Here is a 20,931-nt window from a genome sequence, read left to right on the forward strand (position 1 = left end):
CGACGTACATGGCTGTAGAGACGACATGACATGGATGGATGGACAGCAGCGTCCGGGAAGGAATGAATATAAGCTTTGACTAAAAGGCTTGATGAGCTTGATCGGTCCCGTAGTTGACCCGTGACTAGGTAGGTACCAGAGTAACAGTCAGTCAAGATATATAAAAAGTAGACAGAGGTAGCCTGACAGTGACAGCAGCCCAGCTCCAGGCCAGCTAAAAACCCCCCGGTGCCAGCTGAAAGGGAGGCCTGATTGGCGGGGGGAGGGGCGGGGCAGGGGTGTGTCAGGCTGCTAGAGACGTGGAGAAGCCTGGCTTGGGGTCTGGACCATTTTTGTGGTCGGCAAGGGTCTTGTCCGGCTGTCCTCTCCAATGCTAGCGGCCCATAAGTCAAGACCAAAATGTATGCAATTGGATCTGATGTGTGTAGGTTGCAGTGCCTTTTGACGATGCGAGATGCATGGCATGGACATGGACATGGACATGGACGTGGACGTGGACGTGGACACGAAAACGAATTCACCACGTAATTATTCATGTACGTCCAGCCAGTGGAAGCGAAAAGCGAAAGCGGAGGGAGACAAACAGGAGACTGTATCAGGTAGGGATAAGAGGTGTCGAGTGTCAATTTGTTGCTTTCAATGTCGCTCTCTTGCTTGCTTGGTTGATGCAGCGTGGATAATATCGCATCGCATCGTATCGAAGGGCGATGCGGCGTAGTGCAGTGCATTGCAGTGGAGTCACCCGGGACACGGACGTGGACAGTAAGTAGTAATTAGCAGGTAGGCAGATGGATTTTATGTGAGGTAGTTATTACTGGAGGTACTTTGATGAACTGTCATGTCAGCAAGCCTGCCTTTTCACGCTGATTCGGTTTCTCTTCTTCTTCTTCTCATCATCCTTCTTTCTCTTACACACGTCTTGCTCAACAGCAGCAACGATAACACTCACCATAACGACGACGACGACGACGACGACGACACTGACGACGAGGAATCCAGCAACAGTACAGCAGTGACTGTCATTCTCATCACAGCGACGAAGACGACCAACCAAGCCTCCTATCCCGTCTCATCCATCCATCCATCCATCCAGCCAGCCAGCCAGCAAGCTACAGTACAAGCAGCAGTCATATACACACACACACAGCAGAACGCTCAACGTCGTTACAACAAGCACAACAAGCACAAAGAAGAAGCAGATCAGCCGTTACCCGTTGGTCTTGGCTGTCTGGGCAGTGGGAGCTTGTACCTTACCTGTACTCGAGCCTGAGCTTGACCAGATTCCTTGTCTTTCATCACTTGTCGCTGTCAGTCAGCGTCAAGCTGTGTCAGTCAGCCTCGTCGCCCCACCAGCGCCCGCCAGCCAGCATCATCCCCTAAAGCGGCGAGCAGCGAGGGTGCAGGTGCAGTACCCGGGCTGTGGGCAGTGAGCAGTGAGCAGCGGGCACCTAGTGGGCTGCAAGTTTGCTTCACCAGCTCCACCAAGTAAGCTTTTCCCCCTCCATCCTCATCCTCCACGCACACACCCTTTCTCTCTCTTCTTATCTTCCTCCACAAATCCTACACAAACACATTCTGGCTATTATTGCATCACCCACAACTGCACCACCACTGCCACAACTCTGCAGGCCACTCAACGTGTCATCACCATGGACAGATGCTCCAAGCTGTATACTACTACCAATGGCTACCAGTTACCAGCTACCAGCTACCAGCAACACGCTTGGGACGACCTAATAGACTGGCCCCACGTTCTCTCCAGCAGAGATACGGCACAGCCCCCAATCGCCGACTCCCGATCCCTCCCAAAGTCCCCTACGGCCCACCATCAAATCACCAGCTCCACCACCTTCACCACATTCACCACCTTTCCGTCATCCGCTCCGCTAATAATGCTAATTAGTTAATTACTCCTCCGGCACTCGCTGGACCTTCTCTCCTTCTCGCCTTCTCTCTCTTTCGCTCTCGCATCCTTCTACCCAACAATCCGACTACACGCAGTCGTACCGTCCCTGTGCACCTCCACAGCCCCTGGCTCGGCGTCATCCCTCTTGCGCGTCACGTCGTCCCAGGACTAAATCCGCCCGACCACTCTGCCGATCACTCGGGCCCTTGCTCAAAGGAATACACTTGAAACTGCCTCGTTCCTCTCTTCTATTCTAAGACCGACACTTCACCTTCCATTCCCCCCTTTGCGCCTCCAACACAAAACCTGCTCCTCTCTCCTGCTTCTCCCGACCTCGTGCCGTGTGTTACGCGACCCGTCACGTCTTCAGGGTCTCGTGGGCCGCCAAATGATGCAACCATAAACTACAGACTATGCCAACCAGTTCGATTCGCAATTCCTCGACCTCCACCTCGTCCCCCGTCTCATCTACTCCGCGCTCCTTCCTCTCCCGCCTTGCGCCCTCGTTTGCCTCCAAGACTCGCTCCTCCGCCGAATTCGATATCCAGCTAGACGATCCACATCGCCAATATGCCCCCGGTGACGCCGTGACAGGGACTGTGACCCTGAAGGTCTTGAAGCCATTGCGCATAACACATCTGGTCATATCGCTACATGGCTATGTGCAGGTGTACAAAAATCCGAATACCCCGGGGGACGGCTACCGGGCCCACAACCCGTCGATAGGCTCCGGCAAGGGTCCGAAGAAGGCGGGATACTACGGGAATGGGTTCGCGACCCTGTTTGAGGAAGAGACTGTCCTGTGTGGCGATGGCAGCATGCAAAAGGGCATCTTCAAGTTCCAATTCTCACTCGACTTTCCCTCCAAAACCTTGCCCAGCAGTATCGATGTAGGTGCTTGTCGCCATTTATATTCTGGGAAACTGTGGTTGCTGATGCTTGGCTAGTTCGAACGTGGGACCATATCATACATGCTGACTGCAACCCTCACACGACCAACAAGCATATCGCCGACCAGCACGAGGGAGCTGAGGGTATTTCTGATTGAGAACATTGATATTGGGCCCATCAGCGAGCCGAAGCCGCGAAAGATATCCCTGGAACCGCGAGCTGCCAAGTCGAAACCAAGGCAGCCTAAGAAAAGACCCCCGGCCGCCAAAGCACCAGAGACTGGAGACGCAGCATCCACTTCAAAGGATAGTCGTGTGGGCGAGTTGAATATTGGTGCGAAAGAAGACCTGGAGTCGCCTCGCAGTCCGGCGGCAAGCGATGTCAGTTTTGAGACCCAGCCAAGCACGACAACAGGCTCAGGGGAAGATCCTGGCACTTCATCTGGCTCCGGGTGGCAGGGCAGTGGGGAGTTGAAGAGTGCAGGACTGACACCTATCAAGAAGCAACCAATCACTGCGACAATCACCTTGCTCAAAGCTGGATTCTTGCGCGGCGATACAATACAACTCACAGTGAACGTGACGCACACAAAATATATGAAGAGTCTCCACGGGATAATCGTGACGCTCTATCGGCAAGCTCGGGTCGACATGCATCCAGCGCTCCCAGTCATCACTACAAAGGACGGCAAGATGAAGGCTGAAGAATACTTTCCGCGTTCAAAGACTGGACTTGGTGGCCTGTCATTGTCGAATTCCGGATCAACTCACGTGTTTCGCAAAGACTTGTCGCAGTCGTTTGCGCCCTTGATCATTGACCCCAAGACTCTGACTGCTGATGTAAAGGCGTCTGTCCGGGTGCCCGAGGAAGCCTTTCCCTCGATAACGAATGTTCCCGGTGCTATGATCACGTTCAAATACTACGTCGAGGTTGTCGTTGATCTACAGGCAAAACTGGCGAGCCTGGGGCGCTTTCTTCCAAACTCGGGAATGATGAATATTCCAAATGGTTACGAGGACAATTCTGGTATCCGGCCCGAGGTCAACGGACCTGGCATGTTCTCTGCTTGGGGTGGGAATTTTATTGATACCACCCAGGTCCGGAGAGACAAGAGCGTCGTGGCCTGTGTGTTTGGGATCATTGTCGGCACAAGGGACAGCGAAAGGAGGAAGAATAAGGGGAAACAGCCCACTGTTCAGCCTCCTGTAGTGGACGGACCACAAGCTCAACCTGTTCAGAATGGCAACGGGTATGAGCAGGGAGAGTATCACCACTATGATGAGTCTCAATATTACGACTACGGGCATCCCCCGGACCGAAACATCGATCATCACGATCACTATTACGGGTTCGAGAATCAGTATGACGGGCACGAGAATCATCAGTATGATGCGCGATATGGTTACTACCCCGAGCACCAATACGACATGTCGCATCCTCACGGGTATCGTCTTCCACATCTTGCTGTACAAGACGAGTCCCACCTTACAGACAAGGAGCGGATACGCAGAGCTGAGCAACGGCTGCTGCCTTCTGAACCGCCAGCGGAAGGTAACGGTGAATCTGCAGCTTGTGCACACGCTCCATCGGCACCGCTTCTGACGGAAGACGAAGACCTCCTTTTTGCGCCTGCCCCTCGTACAAGGTCGCACGCAAACAGTAATGCCTCCACTATCCCACCTCCCTCTCCCTCGTTTCTCAGCGCAGGTCTATCCGCTCCACCCGTGCCGTCGGCACCCCTTCCATCACCACGTCCTTTGCGGGCCCCTGCGCCAGTGTATACGTCGTCACCCGCACATGATGAGGCGTCCTCGTCACGTGTGCTCGCCGCAGGTCCGGCTGCATCAGACGACAAGCAAGAGCTCCAGCGCCGGCGACTACAAGCCGAGCAGAGCGCTCCCCCGGCTTTCGACCCGAACTCGTCCAACGGTCCCGACGCCTCCGCCATGACGGAGGAGGACGAACAGGACGCGATTCCCACTGCACCTGATCTCGCAGACTTGCAGCTCGGGGACGATGCGCATGATACCGGACTACCGTATGGCGAAGGAGCATCGTCACACCACGATCCACGGGCTCATGTGCAGACTACTCCGCTGCTGCCTGCCTACAGGGAGACACGGGCTTCTTGACGCGCCAGATTAGCATTCTGATTTCGCACGCATGCATGCATTGTACAGCATTTGGGACAGGGGGCGAGCGGGCGTTTTGTATATTGATGTACTTGGGGGCGGCAGCATGTGTCTGATGAGCCATGATTGAGAGAATTTGTCAGCGTAGCCTAGCGTGTGCTTTGGAGGGACTTGTTGTGCATCTGAGATAGATGTATACCTGATTTGGCGTGGTCCATGTAATTGAGTCGTCTTTTGTGAGATTGAGAATGATGATGCATGTAGCATATTGTATAGCATAGTGTATAGCGTCGCATATAGCCGCGACAACACGACGACCGAGCCTGAGCTCCGTCGCCGTAGACAGTCGAATGAATATAGAATCTAGGTTCAGTCTAGTAATGCACCGCCTATCTCTATCAACCATCATATTCGCTTCGGGAGAACGTGTGATTGTCGGATAGTTAGTCTACTTAGTATTAGATAGGTATACGATAGGGCAAGAGATGATGATAATAATGATAATGATAATGCCATGGTAGATTATTTATTTTTAGGTGCCCTTATTCTTTCTTACGCATGCCTACCTACTTACCTATCTACCTACCTACCTAACTAACTAACTAACTAAGTTTTAAGAGACTATTATAATTATTAAGAAATTTAAGAGCTATAGTAGAAGAGCTTTAGATAAGTAAATAAGGTCGACCGCGACGCAGTGTATACAAGGACATGAACCCGCGACCGTCCAAGCGTCGCGCATAGTGCCACTGAGGGCAGTGGCGGTCTTTTTTAAAAATCGGGCACTTTGTTACGGCTACGGCAGTAGCAAACAACATGTATAATTAATGTAGGCAGTAGCTACGCACCGGTCGGGTGTATATATACAACCGACCGTACACGTACATAGAAAATGGCATGCTTTTATGACCAATATTACAACTTGAACTGTCAAGGAACTTAATAAAGAGCTTTAAGTAGTTTATTAAACTAATAAAAATAGAAATTCTAATAGCTAGAAGAGCTTTAAATAAATAATAGCTCTTAGAGATATAGAGATTCTAATAGCTAGAAGAGCTTAAAGTAATTTATTAATCTAATAGCTATAGAAGTTTTAATAGCTAGAAGAGCTTTAAATAAGTATTTATGTTAAGGGTGAACCCTGGGTATTCTTGACGTAGGCGCACCTACGCCTGCGCTATCCCTGTTCTACTAAGCGAGGCTAAGCGAGCCCCTTCTTACTAGCGCGCACTCCGCCCTTTACCTTAAGGAAGCCGAGTAGACTTCTACTCCCTCCCTTATCGAACTTACTATATCCTATAAATACTCTTACGTCTGTGTATACGTGCCGCCAAGTTCAATTCAGAAGAGGGACCAGACCTTGCCTTGTAAGCGCATCACACGATGGCGAGGGGCGTACCCCTCGCCATTCTAACTCTGGCACAGCTTCGCATTACAAGCCTTGAAGGATGAACGTAATTGTTAGCCGTATCGTCGCAAGTGGGGCACTTATCTACACTTTATCATCTGCGAGGATCGCGCATTTGTATACGGTGGGCAGTCGGTCGACTTACTACATAGGATCCACGAGCACCATGCGGTACTAGGCCGTCTATAACTGAAAGGGGATACTGGCCGAGAGCCACACTATGCCAAGTGGAGTGAAGCACAGAGTAAACCTGGATTTACGCATTTCTGGGTCGTCATTGCAGTCCAGAAGCTCACAGGATACCACGAAATCGATAGACGCGCCTTGAATGTACTCGAGCATCTAACTATCCTATATGTACAAGGCTACCAACAAACATACCTTGATAAAGACTGGCCAGTTGACATGTCCCGTATCGCGCCATGCGGTCTAAACGTCAAAATCGCCTTAGGGCAGAATCTCTGGCCTACTAATTTTTCGCATATCCCGAAAGAGGCCGACAACGCAAAGTTTCAAGAATGGAAAAGAAACGCAGCTCAAGGTGGGAAGAGCACCGCAGAGAGGAAACGGCAGGCCATTGCAGAAAGGTTCGGATATCACGAACCGGTGAAGCTTGCCGTTAAGTCTGGGCACAACAAGCATACGAAAGTAATGAACCATGCAAGCCTCCGGCTTATATTCTTTACTGCTGAGCATGAAGATCTTGCCAACGAAGAGTTCATTGATGTGTTCTTTGAGACTACAAACCAGGGTGAAGTGCACCCGAATAGCATCGCCCCAAATGCTATAGTAGGCACGGATATCGCTGCTCGTCTAGCGATAAGACTCCCGGATCGAATCCATGATGACGGCACTACGGAAGCTCGATACATCAAAGACAGTAACAGCGGCGAAGCATTTACAAAAACGTGTAATTCTCTCGCAGATATACTGACGGGAGAAGGTGACCCGAGTAAGTATATCGAAGAGAAGGTTCCACGTCGCAGGGTCCCGGCAAACAGACTATTACAAGTCGGGGATTCAACCTACACTAACGATGATGGAAATCTTATACCCAAGGTGGTACAGAATAAGAAGGGCGAAGGTAGAAAGAGAGATAATCTCGTGCTCGCGAGGAAGGAGGAAAAAGAAGCATCTAAGAGTAACACATAGATTGCAATTGAAACGGCTTCATTATGGGAAGGCGCGTATGTGTTTATCTAATGAAGATGCTTTTAAGGCTACAGAATCTACAGTATATATGCACTAGTCTAACATTTTCGCCACCTTTCTACTTGTAACCAATTAATACCTTGTGTACGGGCGACTCGGCCACGACCATCAAGGCATTGTTCGCTATTGTGACGTGCTAGATAATATGATTATCCTATAAGTTATATAAGAAATATCTATCTAGTAATATATCTATTAAGTTAATTAATAGTTCGAAGAAGAGTTGGTCATGAAGCATATTATTTACTATCTAGTCTACGGTTAGTTATCTTATATTAACCGACCGCCTAGTAGCTATCATCTATATTATATATACAGAGTCCTTGTAGTAATCTCAATCTAGGTCACGACCTTCGCGAGCAAATAACAGAGCCCCTTCCTTGCAAGCAACTTCGATCCTGAGTATAGGAATGTTGCCGCTCGGTATATTTGGATGTGAACTTCTTCAAAGAGCAAAACCAAGGTCTTCCAAAGGCTGAGAATGAAGGTCCAGCGACCAGTACGCACCTATTCGAGGTGTTGGACCAGCCTAAGTATGGCTCCGAACTCTTTGTCACCTTACGGTATCAGTACGTCTGGGTGGACGGTGATTGGGAATTTGAGACCCGTCACCACGTTCTCCAGCATTCAATTGAGCCGTGACAATATCATTACTGGAGATGATGGAATTAGCATAGGATACAAAATCGTTGACAATGACAGTTGCGAACAATACACACACATTTATTCCCATCTATACTGGAACTGGTCAGAGCCGAGCAGGCCCATGCGGAAGAAGTGAGGGAAGATACTATATTCAACTACCAAGCGCCTTCAATACATCTTCTTCAAATCGCCTACAACGGCCACTTTTGCGGATACAATGTCATGGTTGATCAGGATTTGAGTCCTGAACATGCACAGCTGAAGGCTCTTCTCAGCGGGCCATGCAAGCTTTACATCCTTAATCTCGGGTTCGAGTTGGACAAAGAACTCCAGAAGATCGATATGGAGCTTGGCCAACGCTTCAACCCCCTTGATGCTTGGTACCCCAATGGAGAAACGCTTGAGGCTGTAGCAATGCAGCATACGATTCCCGAAAACAAATGGCCCAAGTATGTACGGGGCCTATAGCCCATCGTGGAACAACAGATTTGCCAACAATACATTTTTATGGGTTTCGGCTTTGCAGGAGGCTCAGCTGGAAAAACATCAAATCTGAATACGCCGCGGTCCAGCTCTCGATCATCAAACTCTCGGGAGACAGCCACACTTCCTACCTGGGTATCTTGTACCCGTCCAAAACCAATCTCCGATACCTACCCAGTGAACATCTCCGTCTGAAGATGAATCCGGACGAGGTATATCCCGAGAATGATTGGGTATGTGAGGTTTTGGCAATTCCACCAACATTTGTTCCAGTCGCGGCTGTTGCTATTAAACTTATCCGTCCCCCGAATGAACCCGATATAGATGACTTGGCGCTGCATGAACTACTCACTATAGATCTGGACCAAGCGCCAAAGACGGTTGACGATGTTTTTGCAACTGTCGAGCGCTCTATCCAGTCTAATGCATCGTTGCAAAAAGCGTCAATCGAGACCAGAGTAGACGTTAGCGATGGTGTCGGCCAGCAACGCATGCAAAACGGTCCAGAAGTTCACGTTGCGACTTTCACGTTCGAAGGAAATGTTTTTTTCACGCTAGATCCTGATATCGAGCGTCTTATCCTGGGAAAGGATTCGCATAACCTCCGCCCATGAGACGTCTACGACACGCTGACGGAAGATAAGCGCCTTCTCGACGAAATGCTTATCAAGGTTCATGGTAAACTAAGCAAAGAGCAAGCAGACGTTCTAACGCAAAGTCTAAAGGTGCCAGCAGGCCATGTCGTCATCCAGGACTATGTTGGTGCAGGAAAGACATTCCTGTTTCAGATGCTCATGGCTGCCACTCTTGAGATTTCCCGAAAGGTACGGCGCAGCAGTCCCAGCCCATCCACCGAAGCAACGAGTCCCAAACAGAGCATGGGAAGCAAAAGCAACACCGTATGGTGAGGCGCGAACATCAGCACCTCTACGTTGCACCTACCAATGCCTTGGTGGACGACGCCATCAAGTCGACTTACGAGTTCATCGGTTTCCTATCCAGGGGGCACAGAATCAAGCGAGAACCCTGTGTTATCCGCCTGCTCAACCCTAATTACAGATTGCCTTCTTCTTTTACTAACGATCTCTATAATACCAAATGGTATTCCTACTTCACTAAGAGTGTGCTCCGCTTTCCAATTCCATCTCTGGTGGAAGCGAAAATGGAACGCGATGAATGCCATAACTACAGTCCTCAAGCTGCGCCAGCTCCTTAGGATTATTATAAATACGCGGTAGAAGTAGCCGGGAGAACGATTTGAACTTTACTTGGTGCTTCACAGCAGCAGCCTCGAATATTGGAGGATAAAATCCAGTACAACCCCAATCGATTAGCCAAACCTGGTTGCGCGTGTCCAAAATAAGATTTCGAGGGCTAAGATCTCCATGAACGAGGACGAAGTAGGGACACTGTAGTGGTAGAGTATCCGGTAAGGCCTGCTTAAAATATTTACTTAGGCAGAGTTTCCATTTAATCCACTTCTGGAATATTTCTCTCGTCGGAAACGGTCCTGCGCCATAGTCACTAAACACTATGCCACAAGATGCTCCTCCACCAATAACGCCTGGATGGTCATTATGTATGGATTGAAGCTGGTTAATCATAGCCGCAACCTGGTCAACCACACTGTCCTGAAGACCGGAATTGAGTTCGTCCCAACATGTATCCAGGGAGACACCGTCTATGTAGTCCATGACTATGTAGCCTTCGACTCCAGAATCAGAATATGACGAAGGTTGATTAATATCAAAGTAACGGTAAACACGAGGTAGTCTCACGTCCGGAAACTTCGTCGTGACATATCTCATCGTCTCGCCTTCTGAGGCTAGAACAGTGGGCCCAAACTTCATCACCAGCGTTTTAGACAGTCGTACAACTTTCAAACCCCCAAGTGAGTGAAGGACTGGAGCATCTTGGCCATATGCCATGAGTTCCTCCTTTGGCATCAAAGCAATATCAAAAGTTGCGCCATCTAGCGGGCATAGAGTCGAACGACTTCGAGCGGCCGGCTATGTTCTTTAGCGTTTTTTTTTTATCTCAAGCGGTGATCGGGTACTCACATCGACATAGGGAACCCAGGGATCTGGCATTATGCTCGGGCGAGGACTGGACATTGCTCACAGGTATAGAAGTGATAGGAAACTATGACATGGACCGAATTAAATGGAGGCGTTACTACCCACGAGGCAGCTGGCTAGCGAAGCCTTCGGCCCTTCGCCAGGACTTGACAAGGCTGTACACCGAAGTATTAGCGAGCGGCAAAACCGCACAGACCTTGAATCGCCTTCTCGACTACCAGTGCCATGCACTGCGAAGTAGATCTTACGGTATTTCAAATATCTGAGATTGCCTAGACGTTACCTCTGCATTTCCTCTGAGGGAATATGAGGCACAGAGATTGCCTGTGCGACGAACCCTCCCCACTTCGATTGGTAGATACCCAATTAGGTATCTTATACCAGAGTTCCTATAAATTATATATAGCTATCCTATTAGAATAGATAGTAAGTAGGTACTTCTAATAAATATAATAGAACAAAAGAATCCTTCGGAAGTACTTAGAAGTACTTAGAAGTGCTATATCTTTTTTAATGTATATTGTCAGGCACGTGGCCTGCTAGTTGATTCTACATGTGTGCAGCAGTCGTATATAAGCAGTGTGCTCCACCCTTGAAGCAGTAGCTTCAAGATTCGGTCCTTTTGGTGTAGTTGGTTGGTGCGTGGAGCCCGCCTTCTTACATATATTATTTATTAGAAGTAGATATATCTATTACAGTTTCTATATATTTATAGTTAGAGTCTATCTATATCTAGCTTAGGCGGTAGTATTATATTCTATAGCTTATATATTTAGTAGTAAGGGTAAGATTAAGCATAGACCTATCTTTATTCTATTTATACTTTCTCTAAGTAATTTACTCTATATATATAAGAAGATATAGAAAGTTATAGTACTATATATATAGTTCCCTTACTTAGAGTTCTTCTTTTATAATAGTTAGACCTCTCTACTATCTATAGTAGAGGTTAAAGTTACTAAGGAGAATATATTATTCTAGTATTATAGTACTCTTAAGTATATTATCTAGTATTATAGTACTCTTAAGTATATTATCTAGTATAAGTAATTACTATTAGTTATAGATATTATAGATATAAAGAGAATCTATACGTAAGCAGAGATGAAGCGATCTTGTAGCCTTACTAACATGATTCATCGTAGTAGCGATGACCGCTTCGCCCAACCTATGAATGGTAGTATAGACGTTAGAGTCAGAATCAGGGGAACCAGGAGCGATTTGCGTTTGAAAAGGACGATGTGGCGGAAAATGGAGAGCTTATCCGTAGCTACTACAAGGCATTAGTGATAGATGCGGAATCAACGATTCTAAAAATATACCTTCTAGCTTTATGTCTTGGAGCGCTTCACTGATAGTCTCATAATCCTGACTCCAACATTTCAGGATCGTATTACGAAGGGCGGGAATAACTGTCACATCCGGGAAGCGGCTTGCCTCGAAATAGGCACTTATTTGGTCGTCACTCACACTCGCATAAGGCTTCGATCCGGTCATCAACTCATACACCGTAGAGCCAAGGGCGAACAGCTCAGTCTTCGCGGAGATGTCTGTCCCAGGAAGTTCATGACTAGTCTCATAACAGACAAGCGGTGGGCACCCATCAATCGACGAACCAGCAAAGTCGCCTAGCTTGACGTTCAGATTATGGTCGAGGAATACGTTATTACACGAGATGTCGCCATGGAGCACTCCTCTTGAGTGGACATATTGCACAGCATCGAAGATCTGCTCCGCCCATCGAAGCTTCAAGTGAAGCGGAATCCGCGTCTGTCGTCCGATATATTGCCGGATGGATGTTTCTCGTGCAAATTGTAGGACAATCGCATTGTCCAGCACGCCAAAATAGCGAACGATGCCTTGATGGTCGTGGCCGAGTCGCTCGTAGACAAGCTTCTCCCGGTCTAAAAAATGCGAATCCCAGGGTTGGCAGAACTTTATGACGGCATCGAGACGTGCAACGATCGCTGTTGTTCCGGCGCCAACTAAGTCTCCGCCACCGAGACCCCTTGGCCATTGTATATCACACTGTTGCATTTTCTTCCAACAAGGGTTTCACGTAAGATGGATAGGTGAAGGAGGATGGTATCGGTAAATTGTGACAGTGTGCTTGTGGGAGGGAGAGGGGTCGCAAGGAGCGGGAAGTACCCTAGAACCCAACAATCTTGGCGTTTCCCATTTTACGCGTGTATCCTTACCTTTATACAAGAGACTACATATTAGATTACTTATATGGACTTGTAGAGGATAATAAGATATACTAGATCCTAAATACTTTTTAAGCTATAAAATCTCTCATTTAGTCTTCTTATATCGACCAAGTTCACGGACGCAAGGCAATCACCAAGACTTAAAGGACTTGAGAAGCCGTTTCTCTTTCAATCACCAAACTGTTTATCAGTCTGCGATCCTGCGTACCTTTCTTATGCTGACAACATCTTGGTACTGCAAGAACTTTCTTCCCCGCATAATCCCGTGGGTTCACAGGAAACAGGAGCACTTCGTTCGCGTACGTCTCTCCATCAGCAAATGGACCTTCATCTTCCTCAAGCTCGACAATGTTTATTACGAGTACTTCTGGGTCGAGATCGCCGGCAGGAACAAGATGGTCAAACGTCACCCCATAGTAATCGATATACCTGAGCGCCACCGTAGATCAGCCTCAAGCTCCTGAACAAGGTGCTTCCACCCACTCTAGCGGTTTTACCCAAGCTAGGTACTCGTCTCGTACTATCGCAATATCGTCGGTTGCTCCATACAGAGTCTGGTGTGTAAGGTTTGCTAGCGCTAAACCCCCTTGCTGTGGGAAAGGCGTAATTTTTTCCCACGAAGAGCCCGGTAGCAGCTTTTGTATGGATACAAGGACCTTGGATCCGGATTCTCAAAGGCTTTGCAGCGGGGGGCGGATGTAACGGGTGTTGAGGATGGTTGACGCAAGGATGGATATAGAGCTGAAGTGACATTATGTAGTTTAACTCGACAGTCAGGCTATACCCGTACCACGCACTTTAGTAATTGAACAGATCCAAATATACTTAGGAAGGGCGTTTCTATATTTACTTTTAGTACTATTTACTACTTCTATTACTATTATCTCTAATCACTAACCTTTTCTTCTATTTTTTAACTTATTAGCTTCTAGTTTAATAGACTTAGTATAAGAGGCCGGGCACTACGTACTAACTTGCTTATAAAGGACTGAACCACAGGTGAGCCACGTGCCGAGCACGTGACTTCTTACAAATAGTTAGTCAGTTAGTCTAGGAGTAATCTACTTTCTATCTATTATATTAATTATTTTCTTAGCGAGTTTCTTATAAGGCTAGAAACTATAGTTATAAGTAGAGAAGGGGAGGGAGAGTTACTATGCTAAAAAGGGGGTGTTCTTATAGAGGGGGAGGAGAGTTGGATTTAGGGGGGCGGAATTCCAGGGAGGCGGATTTCTTATCTATGATCTGTTTCCTCTATTTCATCTATTTATATATGCTTCTGTACCATGTTACTTATCTATGCTACATAGGTCCTATACAACAGCCAAGCAAAGCAAAACTAAGAGGCATTCAAATGGATCAAAGCTCCGCCAGCCCAGCGATCTGCTGCATATCAAACTCCACCACAGCCCCCGCGCACTTCCGCCCATAGTTTAGCACAGAGAGCGAATGACGGCCGCGAAAAGCCCCACTGCGCAATAAATGCGACATATTCCCGACAACAACGAGGCCGTACTGCGTGCGCGTCGGCGCAACGATGATCCGGCTGTGCTCCTTCATGAAGCCTGGCCGGTCGAATGCGACGATGGTGGTGGCCTGGAGGCGCGGGTCTAGACGCTGGAATGTCTTGCTGGCGAGGGCTTTGTGTGCAGCGTAGGGGCTGATATGCAGGATGTCGGCGGCGCTGATGCCGGTGCTAAAGCCGGCCGTGGTACTGCGGAGGAGGGCTTTGGCAATGGAGAGCTCGATGCGGAGGGAGTCGGTGTTGAGCAGGCTTTTGCTAACGAGTGTCGCGGGGGATGTGGCGGCGTTGATGAAGACGACGTTGTGCGGGCTCGGCAGGTTGAATACGTGCTGAAGGAGGGCGACGTAGCATGGGCCGTTGGGGTCCTTGGGAGGGTCACGCCGGCCAGATGCTTTCATGAGGCCGCCGTAGCAGGCTTTACTGATGGGTTTCACAATGGCTTCGCAGGAGCGTTCGGAGGTAAGGAGTTGAGAGTATGCGAAACCGCAGTCCATGAGGCGGGCCATCATCGAGTGGGCTGCGTTTTCGGCGAAGTTTGCGTTGTCGCGCGTTTGCTTGGTTGAGACGCCTGTCTGGTGCTTGTCGCCGACCATGTAGACAAAGGGCTGCCACTGCGGCGTGAACTAGTTCGCATAGATGCCCATCTGGTCTACTTCGGAGAGCTTGTACCCTTCATCGAGGAATATCATGACGGGGAAGATTGTTTCGGCAACTTTTGGCGTGTTCATGACGTACGGTGTGCCGGCGAGGAACTGGGCGCGGCTCTTGATTTCCATGTATAGGAGGGCGCATCTGTGGTTAAACTCTGCCCAGGAGGCAGGTGTGGCGGTACCAGCTAGGATTTGATTGCGCAAGGCGCAAAGTCTTTCGTGCCTGGTACCGAATTCAGGAGCCTGCCATTCGAATCGGGGTGGTCCATTTGGACAAAGTCCAAGGCTTCAAGAGCGATAAAGTCAATGGTATGCTTGATCATCTTGGCCCGGCATTCCATTGTCTTTAAGCCCAAGGGCCCGCTCTGGCTGTCTTGGAACGCCTTCTCGACCAGATGCCCGCCTTCGCCGAGCAGATAGCGGTACGCCATATCACCGCTAAGTGCAGCCATTGCGAATGAAGCCATTATTGCCGACCTAGATGCCTTTTGTGCCTCCAGTCTTTTCTCGAATTTCTGAAATAGCTAATCTATGGCGATAGAATTCCTTGTCCTTCAGCGCCTTGTCCAAACGCCGCTCGAGATCTACTATAGTTAACTGAGCAGCCTCCACTTCTCTGGAGACAGCATTCAAATTTAATGCAAGTTCCACCTCTCTGCTCGTGATGAGCCTTAGTTAGATTACGGTCGCTGCCATCGAGTAATAGCTTGATGGCATACCAGTTCAAGGCTGTAAGACTGAGGAAAGATTTGTCTTGCCCGATTCTTCCAGTCTACATGTTTCGAAGGTCTGTCGAAAAGTTTGATATATTCCCAGTGCTCAGGATACCAACCGGCATATTCCCAATCAAGCAAGCCTGTAATCTTCCCATTCTTTACTAAAATATTATGCTGTGAGAGGTCGCAATGTGAAAAAACGATGCGATGATCAGTGCGAAGTTGTTGGTGTAATGCTTCGAGCACGGGACTCGGGGTCGTCTGAACAAGGTCACAGTAGAATAGGTTAAAGCTTGCTTCGTCCAAAAAAGGTCCTCCGCTATAATCAGAGTATTGACGTAAATCTCGTGCGGATCCGTCTGAGCAGGATCCAATACGTCTATTAGTCGATGGAGCAGATCGCATTGTCTCAAGGATTTCTCGTAACTGATTACAAATATGATCTTTCTCGCATTCTGTCATACTCGGCCATACAAGGTCAAGTCTATCGCCATGAATGTACTCCATCCATAAGCTAGTTTCTCCTTCCCCAGAATCTTTCTGTGCATTATATACCTGGGGAACAGGTAGGTTAATGTGTGCTGCAAATTCGAGAGCATACTTTTCATCTAATTTAAGTCGTCTGCCCTTCTTTAAAACGACAGATCCAGAATAAAGCGTAACGGTCCGATCTTGTATCGCGTGGAGTATCGAACTCTCTAGAATTGGATTAGATCTGCCACATTCCATAACATTCCTATGACGGACTCACTTTGTCCGCCCACAGCATCATGTCCTTCATCCTGTGCTAGCGCTAGCATATCTTCAACTCAAATTTCCAAGTTTGCGCCGAAATGCCAAATGAATTGGTCAAGGTTCTCAAGTCAGGGTCTCTCAACTGACTACATTGCAATTGGGTGGATACATACGAGGGGAGCTTGATTCGCGGATGACGTGAGACGATTACGTTATCAGCGCCGCTACACTATTTCAGGCAAAACCACCTCTCTGCAACGTGACCTCTGCAAGTGCAGCCCGGTCAAAATACAAGTCAAATTTTACCACTTCGTTATTTGAGACTGCAGGCCAGGGTGAAGTGCACCCAAATAGCATCGCCCCGAATGCAATAGTAGGCACGGATATTACTACTCATTTAGCTATAAGAATCCCGGATCGAATTAATGATGACGGCACTAATACTATGGAGGCTCGATATATTAAGGATAGTAACCGCGGCGAAGCTTTTACGAAAACATATAATTCCCTCGCGGACGTACTAATGAGAGAAGGTACTTAGTTATAATGATGGTCGAAGGAAAGATCCGGGAAAGAGCATGCAGTGAGGAAGGAAGCGAGGGGCTCCTGACAACTCCCCATTGCTACAACGATTTCTATCCAAGTCACCATCCTGGACGAAGCAGTGCTATTCGAATGCAGCAAGATTCCAAACTTCGTTGTATAGGCTCACATGGTATGGCGCTCAACGTGCATCAAATTGTCCTTCGTCCTATCAACCTATAATCATTACCTGAGAGGTTGGTATATAAATAGACATCGTACGCTTTCTGCGGTCTTCTTCCCACCATGAGCTGCGTTCTTCTTCCCACCATGAGCTGCGTTCTTCTTCCCACCATGAGCTGCGTTCTTCTTCCCACCGTGAGCTGCGTTCTTCTTCCCACCGTGAGCTGCGTTCTTCTTCCCACCGTGAGCTGCGTTCTTCTTCCCACCGTGAGCTGCGTTCTTCTTCCATTCTTGAAACTTGGGGTCGTCGGGCTCTTTTGGCATGTGCGGGAAATTGGTGGGCCAGATTCTCTGGCCCAAGGCGATTTTGACGTTCAGCCCGCAGGGTGCGATTTCAAAGCTTGTGATGCGAAGCTGTGCCAGAGTTAGAATGGCGAGGGGTAACACACCATCGTGTGATGCGCTTACAAGGCAAGGTCTGGTCACTCTTCTGAATTGAACTTAGCGGCAATATCCTCTCTGAAATGCTGTATGATCACATTAGGGTCACATTGACCAGGCAAAATTGACCCGTATCGCTATTGAGCAGGTTGAATTTTGTCATGGCGCTTTTGCATGCGAGTAAGCATGTACGTATTGACGTCAACTAGCTTAGGTAGCGCTTTGTCTGGCCAAGGCGGGGTACCCAGTGGAATGTGTGGGTTCATGCTTTGATAATCGAGAAGGTTGGGATTTGGCTTCACGATACCGTCGATTGATACATCAGCTCTTAACTCTTCGAATGTGTCTTCGTCATCATCGGCATGAATTGCCAGAAGCTCTGACGTGGTATTTCCGGTTAGGTATTGGTTAACGGTTAGAGAGCTGTTCGTAATCCGATGTTGGTTGATAGTAGAAGACTGGTCGATAGCAAAACCCGAATTCACATCAGGAGAGCAGGCAGTTGCGGAAAAAGTGGCTGAGTGGAGAGTAGAGGATATATTCGCCGTAGATGTAGCAAAGCTAGACTTGTCTGATTTCTTGAGCCCTGACCTCGTTCGTCATGGTCATCCCCAGAGTTAGGGATTACCCGTCTTTATTCGAAGAAGTGTGAATGATGTATTTGAAGGCATTCAAATGTATTGTAAAGTGTGTAGAGAACTAAGTCTGTGAGACTCAGTCGAAGCTATTTAACCGTGGGGACACTAGTCCCCTTTAGGAAGTCGTGTCCCTCACTGTTAAGGGTGAACCCTGGGTATACTATTGGGTCAATGACCCGGAAGTATCCTCCCGGCGGCAACATGTTCCACCCCTCTCCCTCCCCATACCACAATGTGTGTGGCCAGGCCCCGTCCGCGCCTCCCTCCTCTCCCATCCTTGCGACGTCGAAGGCCTTGAGCGCTATCGACCACACCTTTGTATAGTCCAAGCAACCAGTCGCCCACTCCTCCACCCTAGATATCTTTCCCTGGTCCTCCATCCCCTCCACCATCGATCTCATCGACGGGAATCTCAACGGCTGATGTGCCCAATGGCACCAAACCATGTTCGAGTCTTGTGAGAAAAACGCGAACAGGCCAGCTCCATTGGTGAAAACACCATCGGCGAACAGGAAGGTACCGGCGCCGCTGAGTGCGCGAATCGGCGGAACAATCAGTGGTACTGTTGTGTATGTGACGTGCGTCATGTTGCAGTGCTCTAGGAGCGCAGCACGGAGCTCGGTGTAGGTATGAATGGGATCTGGAGCGGTGTAGACTCGGATTGAAGTTTCCCATTCCATCCAGTGTCTGAGCTCAAGGATATTGTCGGATTCCTCGTCCGTCTCCTCCGACTCAGGGGTGGTAGCCTCCGGAATGGGTAAGGGGCCAGGAACGAAAGGTGCAAACTCAGCTGTGGTGGGCGTTACCGGACGGTTTTCATTTATAGTGAGAGTTGAGAAGCTAAGCCGGGGTGCCGTGGGAGTATCTGGGGTGTCTGTAGCTTCTTCGGGCTGCGAGACCGGCTGATCTGAGCTCGTGTCTGAGGGCTCTACTCTCTGGTTTTGGGGTGGATGCTGGGCCCAGATTGTTCTTGCTTCTGCATGTGATATCGCTTGAACTTGTGGGATAGAGTCGAAGTGTGCGCCTGAGGCTTGAAGAAGAACGAAGAGACGTTGAGCCACCTGTTCAACCTGCATTGCATGCACAAGCCCTGTGGCCCGCAGAAGTGATGCTTGTTGGGTGGCCATATGCCACCGGGTCTGACGCAAATCAACAGCGTCCACTGCTACACGGGGAAAGGGAGGCGGAAATGATCGAACAGGGGCTCCAGATCTTGAATATCTTGAGGACAAGCCGGTTAAAGGTACTGCTTGATTGGGAAACTGTCTGAAAGGAAGTTGGCGATCCATCTTGTGAGAGATTTAGTCGATGAACAACAGTGTCAAAAGTGTTCGAGGTCTCCGATGGTGATATGTGAGCTTAGAAAGTGATGCAGCTTGCGCGAAGCTAAGAGACGGCCGGAGGATTGCGGTTGCGACGTTTTCGCGGAGGTCAGTGTTACGTGAAATCGTTCTCGAGTAAATGTCAATCTAGGAAACCCCCTAGCGGGTCATAGCTCGCAGTTGGAGCTGCATTATATGCGGCTCGTTACTATGCGACCCTGAAGGCATAAATCTATTGCGAGATAGTAGCCTGATAGCTACTTTAAGCTTTTCAACTCTTCGACTTCCTCGATTTTCCAGTCGAATTCATCTAAAAGGGAGGTTCCGACTTTGCGGCTGTGGATGCTAGAAGTCCACTTTGATGGGAAGGGTCTACATGACACGCTTCCTCTCGTCGAAGTAGAAGAATACATACTCAATTTTCACGAAGAACCGTGGATACCTCGATAACATCTAGGCATGACCTTCTAAATGTGAGTTGTAAGATGATAGCCAATAAGTGTCTCCAACTGATGAAAATAGAGGAACTGCAAAGGGATTTTGCACAGAGACTAGAATTGTTCAGAGCTACGAGGGACGTCATTGTCATCCAGATGAAAAGAAGAGTGGATAATAAGCTCAGATAATGAAAGACGAACGTAACAATGAATGAAAAAGACCCTACAAAGAAATGTTCAAGACCAGTGGATCTGCGAATATATTCTCCAAGCAGATATCCCCCAGCCGGAACAACAGTCTTTACCTGCTCACAAGGATAGGCATTGCGAGGGAAGTCAGGAGCAGAAAGACAATATCGTTATGAAACACAGGTGAGACTCGATTCAAGAAAGAAAGGGAAGGCCATTACCAACAGCAGCAAAGTCGACCCGATCTTATCCCAGAAAAAGAATGAAGATATATCTCAGTTCGAAGTACATACAGGCGAAGAGAACACTAGGCATATTTGTACTAGCAATAAGGTACAAGTCGCGCTTTCTATAGCAATAAATCCTCGCACGAAACTGAACTAAGAAATCGAAGACGAGGTTTACTTACGTGGCGACCGTATTCCTCCCAAGGCACGAAAGAAGATGACCGAGGCCATGGTTTTAGCCAAGAGCTAAGAAGGAGAACAGTACGACTTTATGTTCAGCGTCACTGTAGGATGAGATAGCTGAACGATTTGAATACCCAATATGAGTCACTGCTGTCACTCGCACAGCCTACTGTCATACGCGAATATTGCGTTGCGCTG

General features: G+C 48.4%; 10 protein-coding genes across 10 annotated transcripts; 4 read left to right on the forward strand and 6 right to left on the reverse strand.

Moving 5' to 3' along the window:
- Window positions 1-838: 838 nt before the first annotated feature.
- On the forward strand, window positions 839-1,270 carry EJ05DRAFT_487078 (uncharacterized protein; the record flags this gene model as incomplete). Its single annotated transcript, XM_033745586.1, has 1 exon — window positions 839-1,270. The coding sequence occupies one exon, from the start codon at window positions 839-841 to the stop codon at window positions 1,268-1,270; it is 432 nt and encodes a 143-aa protein (XP_033599548.1).
- Window positions 1,271-1,903: 633 nt separating this feature from the next.
- Window positions 1,904-4,999, forward strand: EJ05DRAFT_55719 (uncharacterized protein). The gene is made up of 2 exons (XM_033749749.1): window positions 1,904-2,796; window positions 2,854-4,999. Exons 1-2 carry the CDS (start codon window positions 2,320-2,322, stop codon window positions 4,927-4,929), a joined length of 2,553 nt encoding a protein of 850 aa, XP_033599549.1. The 5' UTR covers window positions 1,904-2,319; the 3' UTR covers window positions 4,930-4,999.
- Window positions 5,000-6,742: 1,743 nt separating this feature from the next.
- On the forward strand, window positions 6,743-7,489 carry EJ05DRAFT_487080 (uncharacterized protein; the record flags this gene model as incomplete). The annotated part of the gene is made up of 1 exon (XM_033745587.1): window positions 6,743-7,489. The coding sequence occupies one exon, from the start codon at window positions 6,743-6,745 to the stop codon at window positions 7,487-7,489; it is 747 nt and encodes a 248-aa protein (XP_033599550.1).
- Window positions 7,490-8,084: 595 nt separating this feature from the next.
- On the forward strand, window positions 8,085-9,761 carry EJ05DRAFT_517566 (uncharacterized protein; the record flags this gene model as incomplete). Its single annotated transcript, XM_033748680.1, has 4 exons — window positions 8,085-8,118; window positions 8,304-8,643; window positions 8,721-8,914; window positions 9,035-9,761. 4 exons carry the CDS (start codon window positions 8,085-8,087, stop codon window positions 9,289-9,291), a joined length of 825 nt encoding a protein of 274 aa, XP_033599551.1. The 3' UTR covers window positions 9,292-9,761.
- Window positions 9,382-10,861, reverse strand: EJ05DRAFT_477325 (phosphotransferase family protein). The gene is made up of 2 exons (XM_033744229.1): window positions 10,738-10,861; window positions 9,382-10,686 (listed from the first exon to the last, which is right to left on the reverse strand). The coding sequence occupies exons 1-2, from the start codon at window positions 10,765-10,767 to the stop codon at window positions 9,793-9,795; spliced, it is 924 nt and encodes a 307-aa protein (XP_033599552.1). The 5' UTR covers window positions 10,768-10,861; the 3' UTR covers window positions 9,382-9,792.
- Window positions 10,862-11,740: 879 nt separating this feature from the next.
- On the reverse strand, window positions 11,741-12,862 carry EJ05DRAFT_511841 (kinase-like protein). Its single transcript, XM_033748270.1, has 2 exons — window positions 12,078-12,862; window positions 11,741-12,028 (listed from the first exon to the last, which is right to left on the reverse strand). Exons 1-2 carry the CDS (start codon window positions 12,790-12,792, stop codon window positions 11,892-11,894), a joined length of 852 nt encoding a protein of 283 aa, XP_033599553.1. The 5' UTR covers window positions 12,793-12,862; the 3' UTR covers window positions 11,741-11,891.
- Window positions 12,863-14,203: 1,341 nt separating this feature from the next.
- EJ05DRAFT_55838 (uncharacterized protein) lies at window positions 14,204-15,376 on the reverse strand. Its single transcript, XM_033749751.1, has one exon. The coding sequence runs from the start codon at window positions 15,081-15,083 to the stop codon at window positions 14,325-14,327; it is 759 nt and encodes a 252-aa protein (XP_033599554.1). The 5' UTR covers window positions 15,084-15,376; the 3' UTR covers window positions 14,204-14,324.
- EJ05DRAFT_511842 (kinase-like protein) lies at window positions 15,371-16,730 on the reverse strand. Its single transcript, XM_033748271.1, has 2 exons — window positions 16,608-16,730; window positions 15,371-16,554 (listed from the first exon to the last, which is right to left on the reverse strand). Exons 1-2 carry the CDS (start codon window positions 16,654-16,656, stop codon window positions 15,821-15,823), a joined length of 783 nt encoding a protein of 260 aa, XP_033599555.1. The 5' UTR covers window positions 16,657-16,730; the 3' UTR covers window positions 15,371-15,820.
- Window positions 16,731-17,299: 569 nt separating this feature from the next.
- Window positions 17,300-17,900, reverse strand: EJ05DRAFT_511843 (uncharacterized protein; the record flags this gene model as incomplete). Its single annotated transcript, XM_033748272.1, has 4 exons — window positions 17,300-17,350; window positions 17,396-17,710; window positions 17,765-17,786; window positions 17,836-17,900. The coding sequence occupies 4 exons, from the start codon at window positions 17,898-17,900 to the stop codon at window positions 17,300-17,302; spliced, it is 453 nt and encodes a 150-aa protein (XP_033599556.1).
- A 193-nt stretch (window positions 17,901-18,093) lies between these two features.
- Window positions 18,094-19,888, reverse strand: EJ05DRAFT_55843 (uncharacterized protein). Its single transcript, XM_033749752.1, has one exon. The coding sequence runs from the start codon at window positions 19,662-19,664 to the stop codon at window positions 18,462-18,464; it is 1,203 nt and encodes a 400-aa protein (XP_033599557.1). The 5' UTR covers window positions 19,665-19,888; the 3' UTR covers window positions 18,094-18,461.
- Window positions 19,889-20,931: the final 1,043 nt, after the last annotated feature.

Source organism: Pseudovirgaria hyperparasitica (genome assembly GCF_010093815.1).
Source record: "Pseudovirgaria hyperparasitica strain CBS 121739 unplaced genomic scaffold EJ05scaffold_10, whole genome shotgun sequence".
Classification (NCBI taxonomy): domain Eukaryota; kingdom Fungi; phylum Ascomycota; class Dothideomycetes; order Acrospermales; family Acrospermaceae; genus Pseudovirgaria; species Pseudovirgaria hyperparasitica.

What these genes read in the sequence shown, in the direction of transcription:
- EJ05DRAFT_55719 (XM_033749749.1), top strand. Translation starts at nt 2,320, where the DNA reads ATGCCAACCAGTTCGATTCGCAATTCCTCGACCTCCACCTCGTCCCCC. An exon ending in CCTTGCCCAGCAGTATCGAT is followed by an intron (nt 2,797 to 2,853) that starts GTAGGTGCTTGT and finishes ATGCTTGGCTAG; the next exon opens with TTCGAACGTGGGACCATATC.
- EJ05DRAFT_477325 (XM_033744229.1), bottom strand. Translation starts at nt 10,767, where the DNA reads ATGCCAGATCCCTGGGTTCCCTATGTCGAT. An exon ending in CCTGGGTTCCCTATGTCGAT is followed by an intron (nt 10,687 to 10,737) that starts GTGAGTACCCGA and finishes TAAAGAACATAG; the next exon opens with CCGGCCGCTCGAAGTCGTTC.
- EJ05DRAFT_511841 (XM_033748270.1), bottom strand. Translation starts at nt 12,792, where the DNA reads ATGCAACAGTGTGATATACAATGGCCAAGGGGTCTCGGTGGCGGAGAC. An exon ending in CCAAGACATAAAGCTAGAAG is followed by an intron (nt 12,029 to 12,077) that starts GTATATTTTTAG and finishes AATGCCTTGTAG; the next exon opens with TAGCTACGGATAAGCTCTCC.
- EJ05DRAFT_55838 (XM_033749751.1), bottom strand. Translation starts at nt 15,083, where the DNA reads ATGGTCGGCGACAAGCACCAGACAGGCGTCTCAACCAAGCAAACGCGC.
- EJ05DRAFT_511842 (XM_033748271.1), bottom strand. Translation starts at nt 16,656, where the DNA reads ATGCTAGCGCTAGCACAGGATGAAGGACATGATGCTGTGGGCGGACAA. An exon ending in TGATGCTGTGGGCGGACAAA is followed by an intron (nt 16,555 to 16,607) that starts GTGAGTCCGTCA and finishes ATCCAATTCTAG; the next exon opens with AGAGTTCGATACTCCACGCG.
- EJ05DRAFT_55843 (XM_033749752.1), bottom strand. Translation starts at nt 19,664, where the DNA reads ATGGATCGCCAACTTCCTTTCAGACAGTTTCCCAATCAAGCAGTACCT.